The 13,928-nt window shown below is 36.9% G+C and overlaps 1 protein-coding gene across 1 annotated transcript in view; it reads left to right on the top strand.

The window, feature by feature from the left end:
* Window positions 1-13,928, top strand: part of NALCN (sodium leak channel, non-selective) — a 516,511-nt gene that overhangs the window by 392,222 nt on the left and 110,361 nt on the right. The window contains 2 exon segments of the mRNA XM_020964043.2: window positions 3,507-3,643; window positions 5,576-5,717. Of these exon segments, the coding sequence (XP_020819702.1) occupies window positions 3,507-3,643; window positions 5,576-5,717 (279 nt within the window).

The raw sequence follows: 13,928 nt of genomic DNA, 5'->3' as shown, positions 1-13,928 counted from the left end.
TTTGATAGAATTTTGTATTTTGTGGCTTTTTGGGGTGCCAGTTCACTGTCATCATCACTTTCCTTCTCAGAACACTAGTAAGTAATAGCCTTCTTCATATGATAATAGTTTTGATGTTATGTATAAAGTAAATATATACGCCTCTTGCCCAAGAGGTACAATAAGTTGAAAGACCTGGATTCAACTTTATCACATAGTAATTGGGCGGCCTCAGACAAATCACTTTGACTCTCTAAGCCTGAGTTTCATATACAAAATGTACAATATTTGTACAGCCTACCTCACAGTTTTGTTTTATAAAAAAAGAACTGTGTAGTAGTTAAGGTATTATATAAATGTTCTCTAGCCTTACCCCAAAGGGCACTGTTATAGATAGTATATAAAAGACATAAACATAACCATATGTGTGTGTGTGTGTGTGTGTGTATGTGTGTGTGTGTGTGTGTGTGTGTGTGTGTGTAATGTATATATATGTTATTTACATCAGATAAAAGAAAAATTAAGTTCATTTTCTGGGGTGGTGAATTATGGGGGTCATGATATTTACATGGGAGCAGCCATGGAAAGTTCCCATCTATTGTAATTAGAAAAAATAATCTAAATTCTGCTTTCTCCTCCCTTCTTCCTCAAGGCAAAATTTCAGACATGCCCTCTTACCTTTAATTAATTGAAGACTAATAGGGTTCTCAGAAAATGGGGAGAGAAGAGGATAGGAAAGGGAGAAGCTCTTTTCTTCCTTCTACTCAGAATAATAATTAGAGTGGGATAGGCCAGCAGGTAGGGCTTACTCCCATGCACTGACATGGGGGTCAGGGAGTCACTCTATCCTCCTTGTTGGCAATTTAGAAGACAAGGGAATGGTACCAGGAAGGGAAAAAGCCACCCCCATTCTTATGCTACCGCATTAACCCTTTCCTTCTTTTGTGAGGTTTGGGGAGGAAGATATTCCCAGGGAGTAGGACAAGGTATGAATCATTAAGTCATTGGTGGTGGAGGTGAGATCAGGAGAAAGAATGCAGAAAAAGTCACTTCAAGGTCCTGAACACTAACTTCTTTGAGGAAGTGGAGAGGCTTCTCTTTACTGGTGCCACCAGTAGGCTAGGTCCACTACCCAGGCCTGGCTCTTAGAGATAGGAATTAGGGAGCACTCTCTCATTCTGCCCTAGGAAGGGAGCGGAGACTTCCAGAGAATCAAAGCTGGGGAAGAGTACTTCCAACAATACCTTTCTATAGATGCTTCTGTCTCCCCTATCGGAGGGAATTTTTCTTTGCCTCAGCAAAGCCAGACTTCTCAGATTTTTCTATGGATAGCACTCTGGTATGGGGAAGATAGGACTACACATTAAAAGAGGAGCCTAGTGATCATTTTAAGAGAAGTTTGAGGGACCATCAACATCTATTAAAGTTCTCAAATGTGAGAGAGGTAAAGGAAGACAGTAAGCTGCATGCTGAACTCTTTAGAAAAGGAAAGAGACAGGAAGACCTGGTCTCACATCCCGCCTGTATAGGCACTATAGCTGAGTGACCATAAACAAGTCACTTGATCACACACAGCCTTATTTCCTCCTCTGTAAAAGAGGGATGATAATACTTGTACCATTTGCTAATACCAATAATATTTTCTTCAAGTGTTGTAAAGATCAAATGAGATAATTTAGTAAAGCAGTGGTGTCAAACTCAAATAGAAAAGGGGCCACTTAACCATACATAAGGATCCCTGCCAGCTTCATATCAACTTAGAAAATCACATATTACAATTATATATGTTCTATTGTATTTGTATTTATTTTCTTAAATATTTCCCAATTATATTTTAATTTGCTTCTGGCCCTACTAAGGAGTATTGCAGACTGAATATTTGACACCTTTGTCGTAAAGCACTTTGCAAACCATAAAGTTACATAAATGTCAACTATTATATTATTGATTATATGTGGTGATAATATAAATGGATTGAGTAAACCCCATGACATGATTAAGGACTGGATTTGTAATTTCATTGATATGATGAGAAAACTTTAGGATGAGAAAACTCTACCAATACAAGTGAACACCTTTTTTGCAACTTAGGAGTGTCTTTGAGAGTGATATGTGTGTGTGTGTGTGTGTGTGTGTGTGTGTGTGTATAATGTACGTATGTATATATACACACATATGTATATATACACATACATATATTTATACAAACAGGTGTGTGTGTATATATACATATATACACACACACATATGTATGTCATACATAATCATGTAGTGCAAACTTTTCAAAAAGCTCTCTGTTTTCTTAAGCATCACCATTCAGTCTGATTTTATGCCCCATCCAAGACTTCTTTTGCTGCCTACTTCTGACAACTAGAAATTTGATGGGTTTCTGTTGTTTACTTTTAAGAAAAATAGAAATATGTTAAAAATAAGAGGAAGCATGAATTAGTGGACAGGAAGATGGCGTCCAATTTAGGTAGACCTGAGTTCAAGTCCTGACCCTAACACACATATTTCTCAGTCCTACTTCCTTCCCTCAAATATCCAATACTATTAACTTCACAATAAGTAGGCAAGAGGCAGAGGCACAATAGATAGAGCTCTGGACCAATAGGAAGATCTGAGTTCAAATATTGTCTCAGACATTTATTAGCTTTGTGACGCTGCCAAGTCACTAAATGAGTCAATAAACATTTTTTTTAAATGCCTACTATATGTCAGGTAGTATGCTAAGCAATGGGGATATAAAGATATAAAGGACAGCAAAAGATGGTCCCTGTTGTCAAAGAGCTCACAGTCTAATGAGAGAGACAACATGGACACAACTATGCAACTGTGTTCAAAAAAACTATATGTAGGATAAATTGGAACTAATCAAGAGAGGAATGGTACTAGAATTAAAGGTATCAGGAAAGCTTTGATATCCTCATCTGTAAAATGAAGATAATACTAATGCTTACCTCCCAGGGTTGTTGTGAGTATAAAAATGAGATAATATTTGTAAAGTGCTTCGTAAACCTATAAAACTATATAAATGCTAATTATTATTATTATTATTATTGTTATTATTATTAAGCTGCATTAGTAAAGTGAGTTCTTCATCAGGAGCTTCCTATACAAATGAAATCAAAGTTTTAATAAATAAAAAAAGGTTTAAACAATAGGGGAGTAGAAAGGGAAATATATTTGGAAATGCAGTTGACATAAAAGTAAACAATATCAATGTTTTAAAACGTTAAGTAAATAAAAAAGTAAACCATAATTGTATCATGGTAGTCTTAAGAGGCTTACATCTGAAAATAAAAATACAAACAATTTCTCTCTTTTTATAGACTTTTACATATTTTTTTCTGGTTTTGTACTTTTATAGAATTTCAGTATCTCAGTGTACATGACACTCAGTATGGCAGTGCTTGGTAGGTCTTTGCTGCCATCTTATGTTTCATTGTGTGATTACTCTTATTGCTCCATTGAATTTGAATCACTAACCTTACAGTTACTGATAGCTCTCTTCATTCCTTTTTCAGTTGAAACAAAGTGAAGCAAATGCAGACACTAAGGAAAAGCTTCCTTTGCGCCTGCGTATCTTTGAAAAATTTCCCAATCGACCACAAATGGTGAAAATCTCAAAGCTTCCTTCAGATTTTACAGTTCCTAAAATCAGGTACTTTCTTTATTTGTATTTCTTAGATTCATGGCCCAAAGTTCATTTCAGATATGGTTTTAAGTACTTTATCTCAAATTCAGGAATATATTTATATGTATATATACAATTCTATACTATGTAATATAGTACAAAATTATATAGGCATAAAATATATTTGAGTATATAATTGTATATAAATACATATAAACATATTCCTGAATGTTTGAATTCCTGAATATATATGAAAAAATATATGTGTATATATAAGTATGCATGAAAATTACGTATATATTCACAATTAAAGAAAAAAGCGTCTTTGAAACATATTAAGCATTTTTTAAAAATTGCTTTTCCCCCTCAGAAAGATAGCCTTGAATAGTACATATAGTGCTTGGCATCGAGTTAAGAAGAATACAGTTGAAATCCTACCTTAAAGACTTACTAATTATGTAAGCCTAAGTCAGTTAACCTCTCAGCCTCATTTTTCTCATCTTTAAAATAAGATTAAATGAGACAATATATGTAAACCAATTTGTAAACCATAAAGTTCAGTTCCAAGAATTAGCTACTGTTACTTATCTTTTGAAATGACAGTTTGCTGTTGGTCTTGAAAGGCCCCTCATAAACAAAATTGGTACACAAAGTAGGTGATAGATTTCTGTTCCCTGGGCCTGAACAAGGGGGCTCCTTGTTATAGGCCAGGCAATAATTGGCTTTTCTCCTGAGACAGTCATTGGATTTTTGACTACCAAATAAGTAGAAAACTACTTTTGGGGTCAGAAAAATGTATATGAGTCTAGTAACAACCACTGTCAACTCCTAATCATGTCTAATCAAAGACTTTCTAACATCTACAGCCAGAGGGGGAGAAAAAAAATGTAAAGTGTAAATCGCATATTTGAAAGGGACTCAGGATATAATTACTGGATATGGTACATTGGAAAGAAGATTGGCTTTCCACTCAGAGGACCTGGGTTCATATCTTGTCTCTGAGGCATGCCACCTATGTGACCTTGGCAAGTTATATAAAGCTGGTTCTTATTCTCCTTATCTGCAAAATAATGAGATTGGATTAGATGACTGCTTAGATTCCTTCTAGCTCTCATTCTATTATGAGTTAAAGGACATGGGAGGGGGGATGATTTATTTTTAACTCCTCACTGTATTTGACAAGTTTTGATTCCATGATATTTAAAATTCAAATAAAAGCCTATTTATATTTGTAATGAACATGCTACCCAAAAGAAAATGTGAAGAATAAGATCATTATGATATTAATAAATTCAATACTTTAATGGCTATTTGTACAGATGAAATTTCATACATACTTCTTTAAGTGGGAATTAATAAGTAAGGTGAATTTTTATTTTTCATAAATACTGTTTACCTATAATATATACATATACTACATGTCCTCATTGCTTATACTTTCTGTGACCTTAAGTTGGCAATTTTTTTTCATGTTTCTGAGCAAAAATATCTTGAAGATATATTAAAATCCCCCTTAGTTACTAATTTACCCTTATAAATTCAAGTGTGGTGTGTTCCACAGGGACTGCATCATTGTATTCTTTTAATGAGGCAATACCTATAAAAGGAATCTCTGTATCAGGTGGGACGTTTGACAGAAGACCCCAAGATCTCTCCTAACTCCCAGATTCTGTGAATATGTAACTATTACCAGAACAGAATTTTTTGAAATGCCATCCACTGCAGAATATTACTGCAAGTGAAAAAAGAATGTCTGAGATGTTATCAAAGATAACACTGGCCAAAGAGTAAGTCTTTCAGGATCTAAGCTTTTTTGTTTCTTTGCAGTCTGTGTAGGTCTCCTTTTTTCTTCCCCTGCTTTGTCTGAACATGTCTTTAACAGGCATGTCACTCCAGAAAATGGGCATTCATTCCTTCTTTTCATTAAGTTTTTGACATCTCTTTGGCTTGTTTACAAAGGGAAAGCTTTATGAAACAATTCATTGACCGCCAACAACAAGATACAAGCTGCCTCTTACGAAGACTTCCTTCAGCTTCATCTTCATCCTGTGATCATTCCAAGAGGTCAGCAATCGAGGACAACAAATACATCGACCAGAAGGCAAGTAACACCGTCTCAAATAACCAAGTTTTTTTGTAAGACCACTTGTTTTGCTTTAAGAAAATACCTGCTGGACTCTGTTTGGCCCCAGGATCCAATTTTTCAGACTCATCAGGAACCGTATGACTTAGCAGGATAATTTATGTGGTTTAAAAAAAATAAAAACACAAGTTGAGTTCAAAATGTGCTTTTCTGTGCTTTTGTTTATGACTAGTGAGAGCACATTGGAAGAATATTAGGTCCAGAGAATTACTTTCTAAATTTAAAAATATTCCCTTTGCTATACTCATTTCCTTACAATTGAAAACAGAATTGAGAGGAACATTCCTGGGAGGCAGAGGAAGGGGAAAATCAATCGAGGCCCACATAGGTATACAGCTTTTCTTTTTTCCAGTTAACCAGCAGGCATTAGTTAAGCACTTATGATGTTCTAACCACTGGACAGACAAAGGACAAAAAGAAAAATAATAACCTCTGCCTCATAATAGGGGTTGAAAATATGTAAGTCTATATAAGATAGGTACAGAACAGAAGTAGAGTTATCTTAAAGGGGAATGCACTAGCAATAGTGGCAAAGGCTTCTGAAGCCATTTCTTCTGAAGGCATTTGAGCTGAGTTTCAACTAAATCCAGGATTTCTAAGAGTCTGAGGTGAAGAGGGAGAGCATTCCAGACAGAAGACAGCCAAGGTAAAGCCACAGAAATGGAAGAAGTAAGCCAGTATGAATGGATTGTGGGGTTCATGGAAGGGCGTAAAGTGTATTAAGACTGGAAAGGTAGGAAGGGGGCAGGTTGTGAGGATCCTTAAATGCCAGCCAAAAGTCTATATATTTGATCATGGGGGCAATAGAAAGCCACTGGAGTTTAAGGGAAGTGGCATGGTCAGATCTACAGTTCAGAAAAATCACACTGACAGCTTTGTGGAGGCTGGATTTAGGTAGGGAAAGCCTTGAGACACAAACATCAATGAGAAGGTTATTACAATAGTCCATGTGAAAGGATATAAAGGCCAGAGCTAGGGTGGTAGATGAGTGGAGAGAAGGGGAGTAATGTAAGGAAATGAAGCACAAAACATTTGTTACTTGCTGTTCAGTCATTTTTTAAGTCATGTCCAACTCTTCATGACCCTGTTTGGGGTTTTCTTGTCAAGGATACTGGAGTGGTTTGCCATTTCCTTCTCCAGCTCATGTTACAAATGAGGGAACTGAGCCAAACAGGGTTAAATGACTTACCCAGGGTCACATAGCTAATAAGTAACTGAGGCCACATTTGAACTCAGGAAGATGAGTCTCTCTGATTCCAGGCCCAATACTCTATCCACTAAGCCACATAGTATCCACAGAAGTTAATGCAATCTTGGGCTGCATTTAGAGAAGCATGTCTTCCAGGTATAAAAAGGTGATAGTTCTTCTACTCTACCATGACTGGACTACAAATGGCCTTTTTGTTTCACTTCGGGCACCACATTTCAGGAAGGACATTGATTATTAGGAGTAGCAAGGTACCCCATGGATACAGTACTGGACGTGGAGTCAGGAAGACCTGAATTCAAGTCCAGCCTCAGACACTTACTAGCTGTGTGATTCTGGGAAAGTCATTTACCTCTGTTTCCTCATCTATAAAATGGGCATAATAATAGCAAACTACTTCCCAGGGTTGTTATGAGGATCCAGTGATATAATAATTATAAAATTCTTAGCACAGTATCAGGCACATATAAGTGCCGTATAAATACTAGTTGTTATTATTATTGTTATTGTTATTATATTATTATCATTATTATTATTATTATTATCCAGAAAGTATCCAGATAAGAGCAACCAAAAATGGTAACAGGCTTTCAAGTTTAGGTTGTGTAAAGGTCAATTGGAGGAATAGGGAATGTTTTGTCTGGGCGAAGACTCAGGAAGGACATGAAAGCTATCTTCAAATGTTTGAAAGCCTGTCATGTGGAAGATAAATTACATTTTGTTTTGTCTGGTCGCAGATAAGAGATCTGGGAATAAGGGGAAGAACTTAGAATGAGGCAAATTTAGACATAATATAAGGAAAAATTTCCCGCCAATTAGAACTCATGTAAAGTGGAATGTGTTGGTTCATTAGTCACTGGATTTCCCTTCATTAGCGGTCTTCAAGCAAAGGCTGGATGGTAACTCATCAAGCGTAATGTAGAGGAAATTCTTCCTTGGATATGGGTTGGACTAAATGACTGCGAGGAGTCCTTCCAAATCTGAATCTCTTCGTTTCTGTGCTTTAACTCATCCACTTTTTATAATGAGAAAAGTAACATAAAACCTGTTCACCAGATATAGTTAATGAAAATGCACTTTAATTCTATTCTAACATTGAGGAACTATTACTTCTGGGCCCACAGGAATGGCTAGGGTACTATGCCTGCTCCCTGTGGTCTGCCGAGGTATGAGGATTGGACCAGTTTCAGTCTAGGCAGCCTTTCTTCTAATGAGAAAGGGGCTAGGATCCCTGTCCTTATACCTTTTAACTTAATGTAAAATCCCCATCCCACTGTCCAGCAATTTTACTTACAATTTTTTTTTCTATATTTTTTAAATTTTCCTTACGCCTTTGAATATGGCTTGCATCTAGGTTCCCCTTTTCTTCCCTTCCAAAAAAATGGGAATAAGAAATATTCAATGTACGTATGAATCAGTTATGAGGCAGGTAATTTATTCCTACACAAAAGTGCTAAGCATTAAAGAGTCACTAATACAAATTTGACTTCCCCACTCCCACCCCCAAAAAAAAGACCTTAAAAGAGAATAAAGAGAATTCAGTAACAAAACCATTACAGTCTTCTGTGAGATTGATAATTTAAATCTCATCAGAGCATAAAGCAGTTAACGAGACTGCTAATTAGCCATTTTATATTATGTTTTACTTTGGCTCTTCACTACCCCAGAATTGTCTTCTGATAAAACAACTTGACTTGGATCAATCCCCTTGGTGGTGGTGGACTTCCTCTTCAAAAGCAGTGTCTTCTCCTCCTGCCAGCTAGCTTCAGTTGTTAGAACTAGGACGTCCAGATGGCTCAAAGTCACTTCCATGCCTGGACACATGCCCCTTGAGGCTGTTCAATCACAAGTACAAAGTGGAAAAGGCAGTGTGGTGATGCTCTTCTCCCAGGGGTTTACCATATTGGTGCCAGGTTTAGTGCTGGTAGCCATTTAGTTACAGCCTTGCTGTAGCTCTGAATTCCTGAACTCAAATGATCTACAGAGTCATCACATAGCCAGAAGGAGGTCCCAAAGATCCTGTATTGTTGGACAGAACTGTGAAGAGCAACTCTGCGATGCTTTGTAGATGGCCCAATGGGCTAATTCATCCTTATTACCCTAAATCATGAGTATTAAGAATTTTAAAATTATAGGTAAAAAAAAAAGGAAACAGAAAACAACTTGATCAAAGCCTTAGAAACAAAATTATTACCTATTTACTAACAGAAATCTTTTTTTAAAGTAAATCAATAGAGCTAAACTGGGGCAATTTTTTTTTGTAAAAATACTATCAAATTTATATTTTCACACATGCTAGAACTCTTCCCTCCATTTTCAAGGGAAGCAAACACCCATGAGGCATTGTGACTTAGGGGATAACTTAATAAATTTATACTTCATAAGACCTGGTTTCAGTTAATTCTGTGATACTTATTAGTCCACATATGAGTCTTTGAACCTCAGTTTTCTCATCAGTAAAATGAGAATCATAGCTTACATCATTATTTTGAGGCCCAGGGGAGATAATATGTAGAAATAAACTTCCAAAAATTCTACATTGCCTGTTTATTATTTCTGCCCTTAAAGGTTAGAAAGATTAAATATGATTTCATAAAGAATAGAGATCACCTTTCAAAGAGTAGCATTGAAATCTTATTGCTTTTTAGGATTTTAATACTAAAGACTTTAAAATCCACATTGGGTTTTGACCATAAGTTACATAAATATAGTCATTTCTTTATCTCCTACTATTTGCCCTATGGGCCAAGATGAAGTCAAGACTCAGGGCTGGGTTTTCCTATAGGCTAAAAGTTCCCTACCTCTGGCTTAAATGTACTTTTTAAATAAAAATATGCTTTCTTCTTCACAGATAATAAAACTTTATTTTAATGGTCATATTTTTACATTCTAGTTTTATCTTTTAGAAATAATAAAGAATAGCCAGCTAAAACAATTATTATTACTAAAATATGAGAAAATAGATCAATTAAGTATGTTATTTACAGGTCCCATAAATGTTATTCCACATTATTTAGCTAAAGTACCAGTATATATGTTAGACAGCCAAGTGAATGAAAGATCTTGACCTTTTTTTAGACCATGGGTTGTTCCTCAACTTACGAAATTGTGTTTCAGGAGATTATTTGCAAGTTATATCAGTTGAATATGTAATGCATTTTCCTAAAGGAATAGTATAATCATCATTCTTAAGATAGCCCACAAAAGCCTAGCCATGATGTAAATGAGCTAGCATATTATAAACACCTAAACACTAATTATAACATTGTTGTTATCATAAATAAGTACACCAGGAACTCGAGCTCCTTCCTCCAAAGCCTTAAGAAGAAGTGGCTGCCACCTCTGCCTTAGCAACTGTAAGAATATAAACCTTGAGATGTGAATGGAAACTTTGCGATGTGTTGATCCCGAGAAGGCTCCAAAGTAAAATTAAGGGATATTCCTTGCGTTACTTAAAGCTTTAAAGCATTATTTAGAATCTGATGGAAATAGATCTGGGACAGGGCAGCTAGGTGACAGTAGATAGAGCACTGGCCTTGGACTCAGGAGGACTTGAGTTCAAATGAGGACTCAGACACTTGACACTTACTAGTTGTGTGAACCTGGACCAGTCACCTGCCCCTATTGGAAAGAGAGAGAGAGAGAGAGAGAGAGAGAGAGAGAGAGAGAGAGACAGACAGACAGACAGACAGACAGACAGACAGACAGACAGAGAGAATAGATCTGAGAAGCAATACAGTAAAATGGGTACAGAGTTCACCTTAGAATCAAGAAGAACAGGGTTCAAATTGCACCTCTAGCAAAGAGTAGTTGTGTGACTATGACCAAGGCAATGAATTTCTCAGTGCCCCATCCCCATTAGTAGAGGAAGCTCCCTACATCAATGAAATCATAGGTCTAATTTCAAAAACAAAAATAAAACTCAGTTTACCTCTCAGTCTCCACTTCTCTGCTTTATCGCTAATTTTCTCATGACCCAAATCTGTGATGATGGAGACTTTTATTTATACTCTGCAAGATAGCCAGGAATATCTGGAACAAATACTATCAGTGAAATGCAGTGGTTCTGGTTAAAAAACAGGATCATAAGATGATAGTTTTAAAGCTGGAAGGGACCTTAGGAAAAATAAATGGGATGCAGGTATAAGCTTTCTAGAATTCATGTATTACTTATGTGGAAATTCTTTGAAAGTGTTAAAAAAAATCAAAATTATATTCAAATTTAACTCAGAAATTAATTTGCCAGTGAAATGCTGAAACATTTCTGCTAGCCTGTCAAATTACAGTGGCCTTAAGAAGTGCCAGTCTGTACATTTTAGGTGAAACATTCTTCACTTTATTGAGTACCTTTTTAAGGTAAAATAAGCTTTTTTCTCCTCAATGCTTAGGGAGAAGTGAAAAGAGAACTCTTTGGCTAGTTTATCCGTGACACTTAGAGCAACAACAAAATAGATTTCTTCCCTTGATCATTACCCTTAGGATAGAAAATCCTATCTACCTCTGTATGGAAGCAAATCACTTTTTCTCTTGATGGAGAAACCTCAAGCCCTCAAAAACCTGAAGGAAATCAGTGGAAAAAACGAAGTGCTGGTCAAAAATGGCAGAAAATGGAAGGAGGAAGCATATGTTAGGGAAGATTTTGTCAGAGTAATTACTCTGGCTTTTAGCAGTAACAAGTGGTTGCCATGGCAACTTCACATCTCTGGCAAGCTCTTTTAAAGAAAAAAATCCAATCTTGATTACTTTGATCCCACTTTTTAAACACCTACCTCTCTCCCTGAAAACAAAAGGTTTACCAGTTTCTAACATTCCAGGACCAAAAGGAATAAGAAGTTAGGTTTTATGACTTGGGGTGGGGAAGAAAAGGGCAGGGAGGAAGAAAATCCTGCCTTGCTTTATTTACTTATCACACAGCCTCAACCTTCTGGCCATGAAATGTTCTCAAATAGCGATTTCCATAGAGATTAGGGTTTACCAACTCAAGACAGAGAAATGGATGGCTGAAGCAGGAGTTCTCTCCTCGTTGTTGTTTTTTTTTTATTTTGCTAGTTAAGTGACTCGCCCAAGGACACAGCTAGGAAGTGTTATGTGTCTGAGGCTGGATTTGAACTCAGGTCCTCCTGACTCAAAGGCTGTAGCTCTATCCACTCTCCACCTAGCTGCCCCTTCCCTCCTCTTTATGACTGACATAAGTCAGGTATGTCTTGAGAGGAATTTTTTTTCATGTATTAGAAGGAAGCTAGTGTTTCTTCTAAGATAGAAACCTTCTCTGACCCTTCGCCATATTTTCAAGAGAACGCTATATTCTTTTATGTTGGGGCCCAGTACAACCTATCCCCTTGTTCTGCCCTTATTAGCCTAAACATGGAAGCAAGCTGAGCTTTCCCACAACCTTTGCAAGCAAATTCGATGTGGACAGTTGCAACTCCAGATGTTATTTTCAAGGGAAAACCTCCACTGTGCTTCTGAATGTGGAGTTTAGAAATGTGGGCACCCCTAACCACACATTAGCTTGTACCATTGCTTACCTTCTTCAATAGATATCCGACTTCTGTGGTCACCTCTTCCCATATTGTGGTCCTCGTCCCACATCCCCATTCCACTTTTCTCTCCCTGTCAGCTTCCTCAGCTGAGTTCCTGATACTGTTGTTGCTCTGATGCTCTGTGCATCCAGACTAGGAAATCCTCAAATGAATATCTGGGAAACATGAATGAACCTCCAAAGAACAGCATCAGCTTAAGACTGAAGGAGGGTTGTAAGCCGCTTCTGTCACCTCACCCTGTCAGAAAAATGCTACTCTTCCCTTTTGTCCAATGACATTGCAGCTTGTTTTAGACCCTGTAGGTATTTCTGCCTCATTAATAAAATGACAGGATATATGGAACCACAAGCTTTGTTGAAATCCACATAAGTGGTTTATGTTATAATTAAAGACTGACCCTGAGCTGAAATGAAGAGGCAAGAATATAGCAGATTCATCATCTTGCTTTTGTTTGCTATTCATATTTCCGTAAGCGTTGCATTCTCTTTTTTTGTTTGTTTGTGTTTTTGTTAGGCAGTGGGGTTAAGTGACTTGCCCAGAGTCACACAGCTAGTAAGTGTTATGTGTCTGAGGCCAAATTTGAACTCAGGTCTTCGTGAATCCTGGGCCGGTGCTCTATCCACTGTGCCACCCAGATGCCCCAAGTGTTCCATTCTATACTACAGACCCAAAACTTGGATAGTTTGAGTTTTAATCAAGGAATAAGTCCTTTCCTTGAACAAATGAGCCTTGGGATTAAAGGCTAAACAAAATTATAATACATGAATTACCAATTTTTTTTTCTCTCATTGCAGAGAATTGAATTTTTCCCCATGACATTTCTATTGCTTCTCTCTTTGCGCAGCTTCTCAGTCTATCACAGAGGAAAATTAAGTTGTTCAGGAACGATTTGCTCTCAACAAAGCCCTGGTGACTGCTGTCCAGCATGTTGTCCTCTTCTTGCTGATTGCATCCTGTTTGATTTGTTCTAGTCACTTCCAGGTGTCATTTGGGAACCTACTTTATAATTTTCAGGGCTGGCCTTTTTTTCACTCTAAAAATTAGCCTGTTACCATCTTTATGGAATTATGTATCCTGTAATAACTTACCAAAATAAATTAGGACTTTTGTAACAACATGCATGATGCATCTTTGGAGAAAGGTGGAAAAATCACATCATTCACACTATATGACATCTAAGAAAGTGACAAGAAATTACTATGGCAAGGGGATAGGGAAGGGTAGAGATGGTATGAAATAATGGATCTTCAGACAGTTTTTTCTTCTTGGCTTGAAAATACATTAATGTCTGCCTATGTTTAGTCGTAGTAATATGGGAGAGCAAACTTGTGGGAGGGATTTTGTTTGTTTGTTTTGCTGGACCTGTGATTTCACTGATATAAGGAACTCCTGACAATAAACTCCCTCTACCAGTAGTTC

This window comes from Phascolarctos cinereus, unplaced genomic scaffold (genome assembly GCF_003287225.1).
Source record: "Phascolarctos cinereus isolate Bilbo 61053 unplaced genomic scaffold, phaCin_HiC Scaffold_7;HRSCAF=346, whole genome shotgun sequence".
In the NCBI taxonomy this organism is placed as follows: domain Eukaryota; kingdom Metazoa; phylum Chordata; class Mammalia; order Diprotodontia; family Phascolarctidae; genus Phascolarctos; species Phascolarctos cinereus.
The sequence above is the reverse complement of the archived record's forward strand: the minus strand, read 5'-3'. Positions and strand labels throughout refer to the sequence as shown.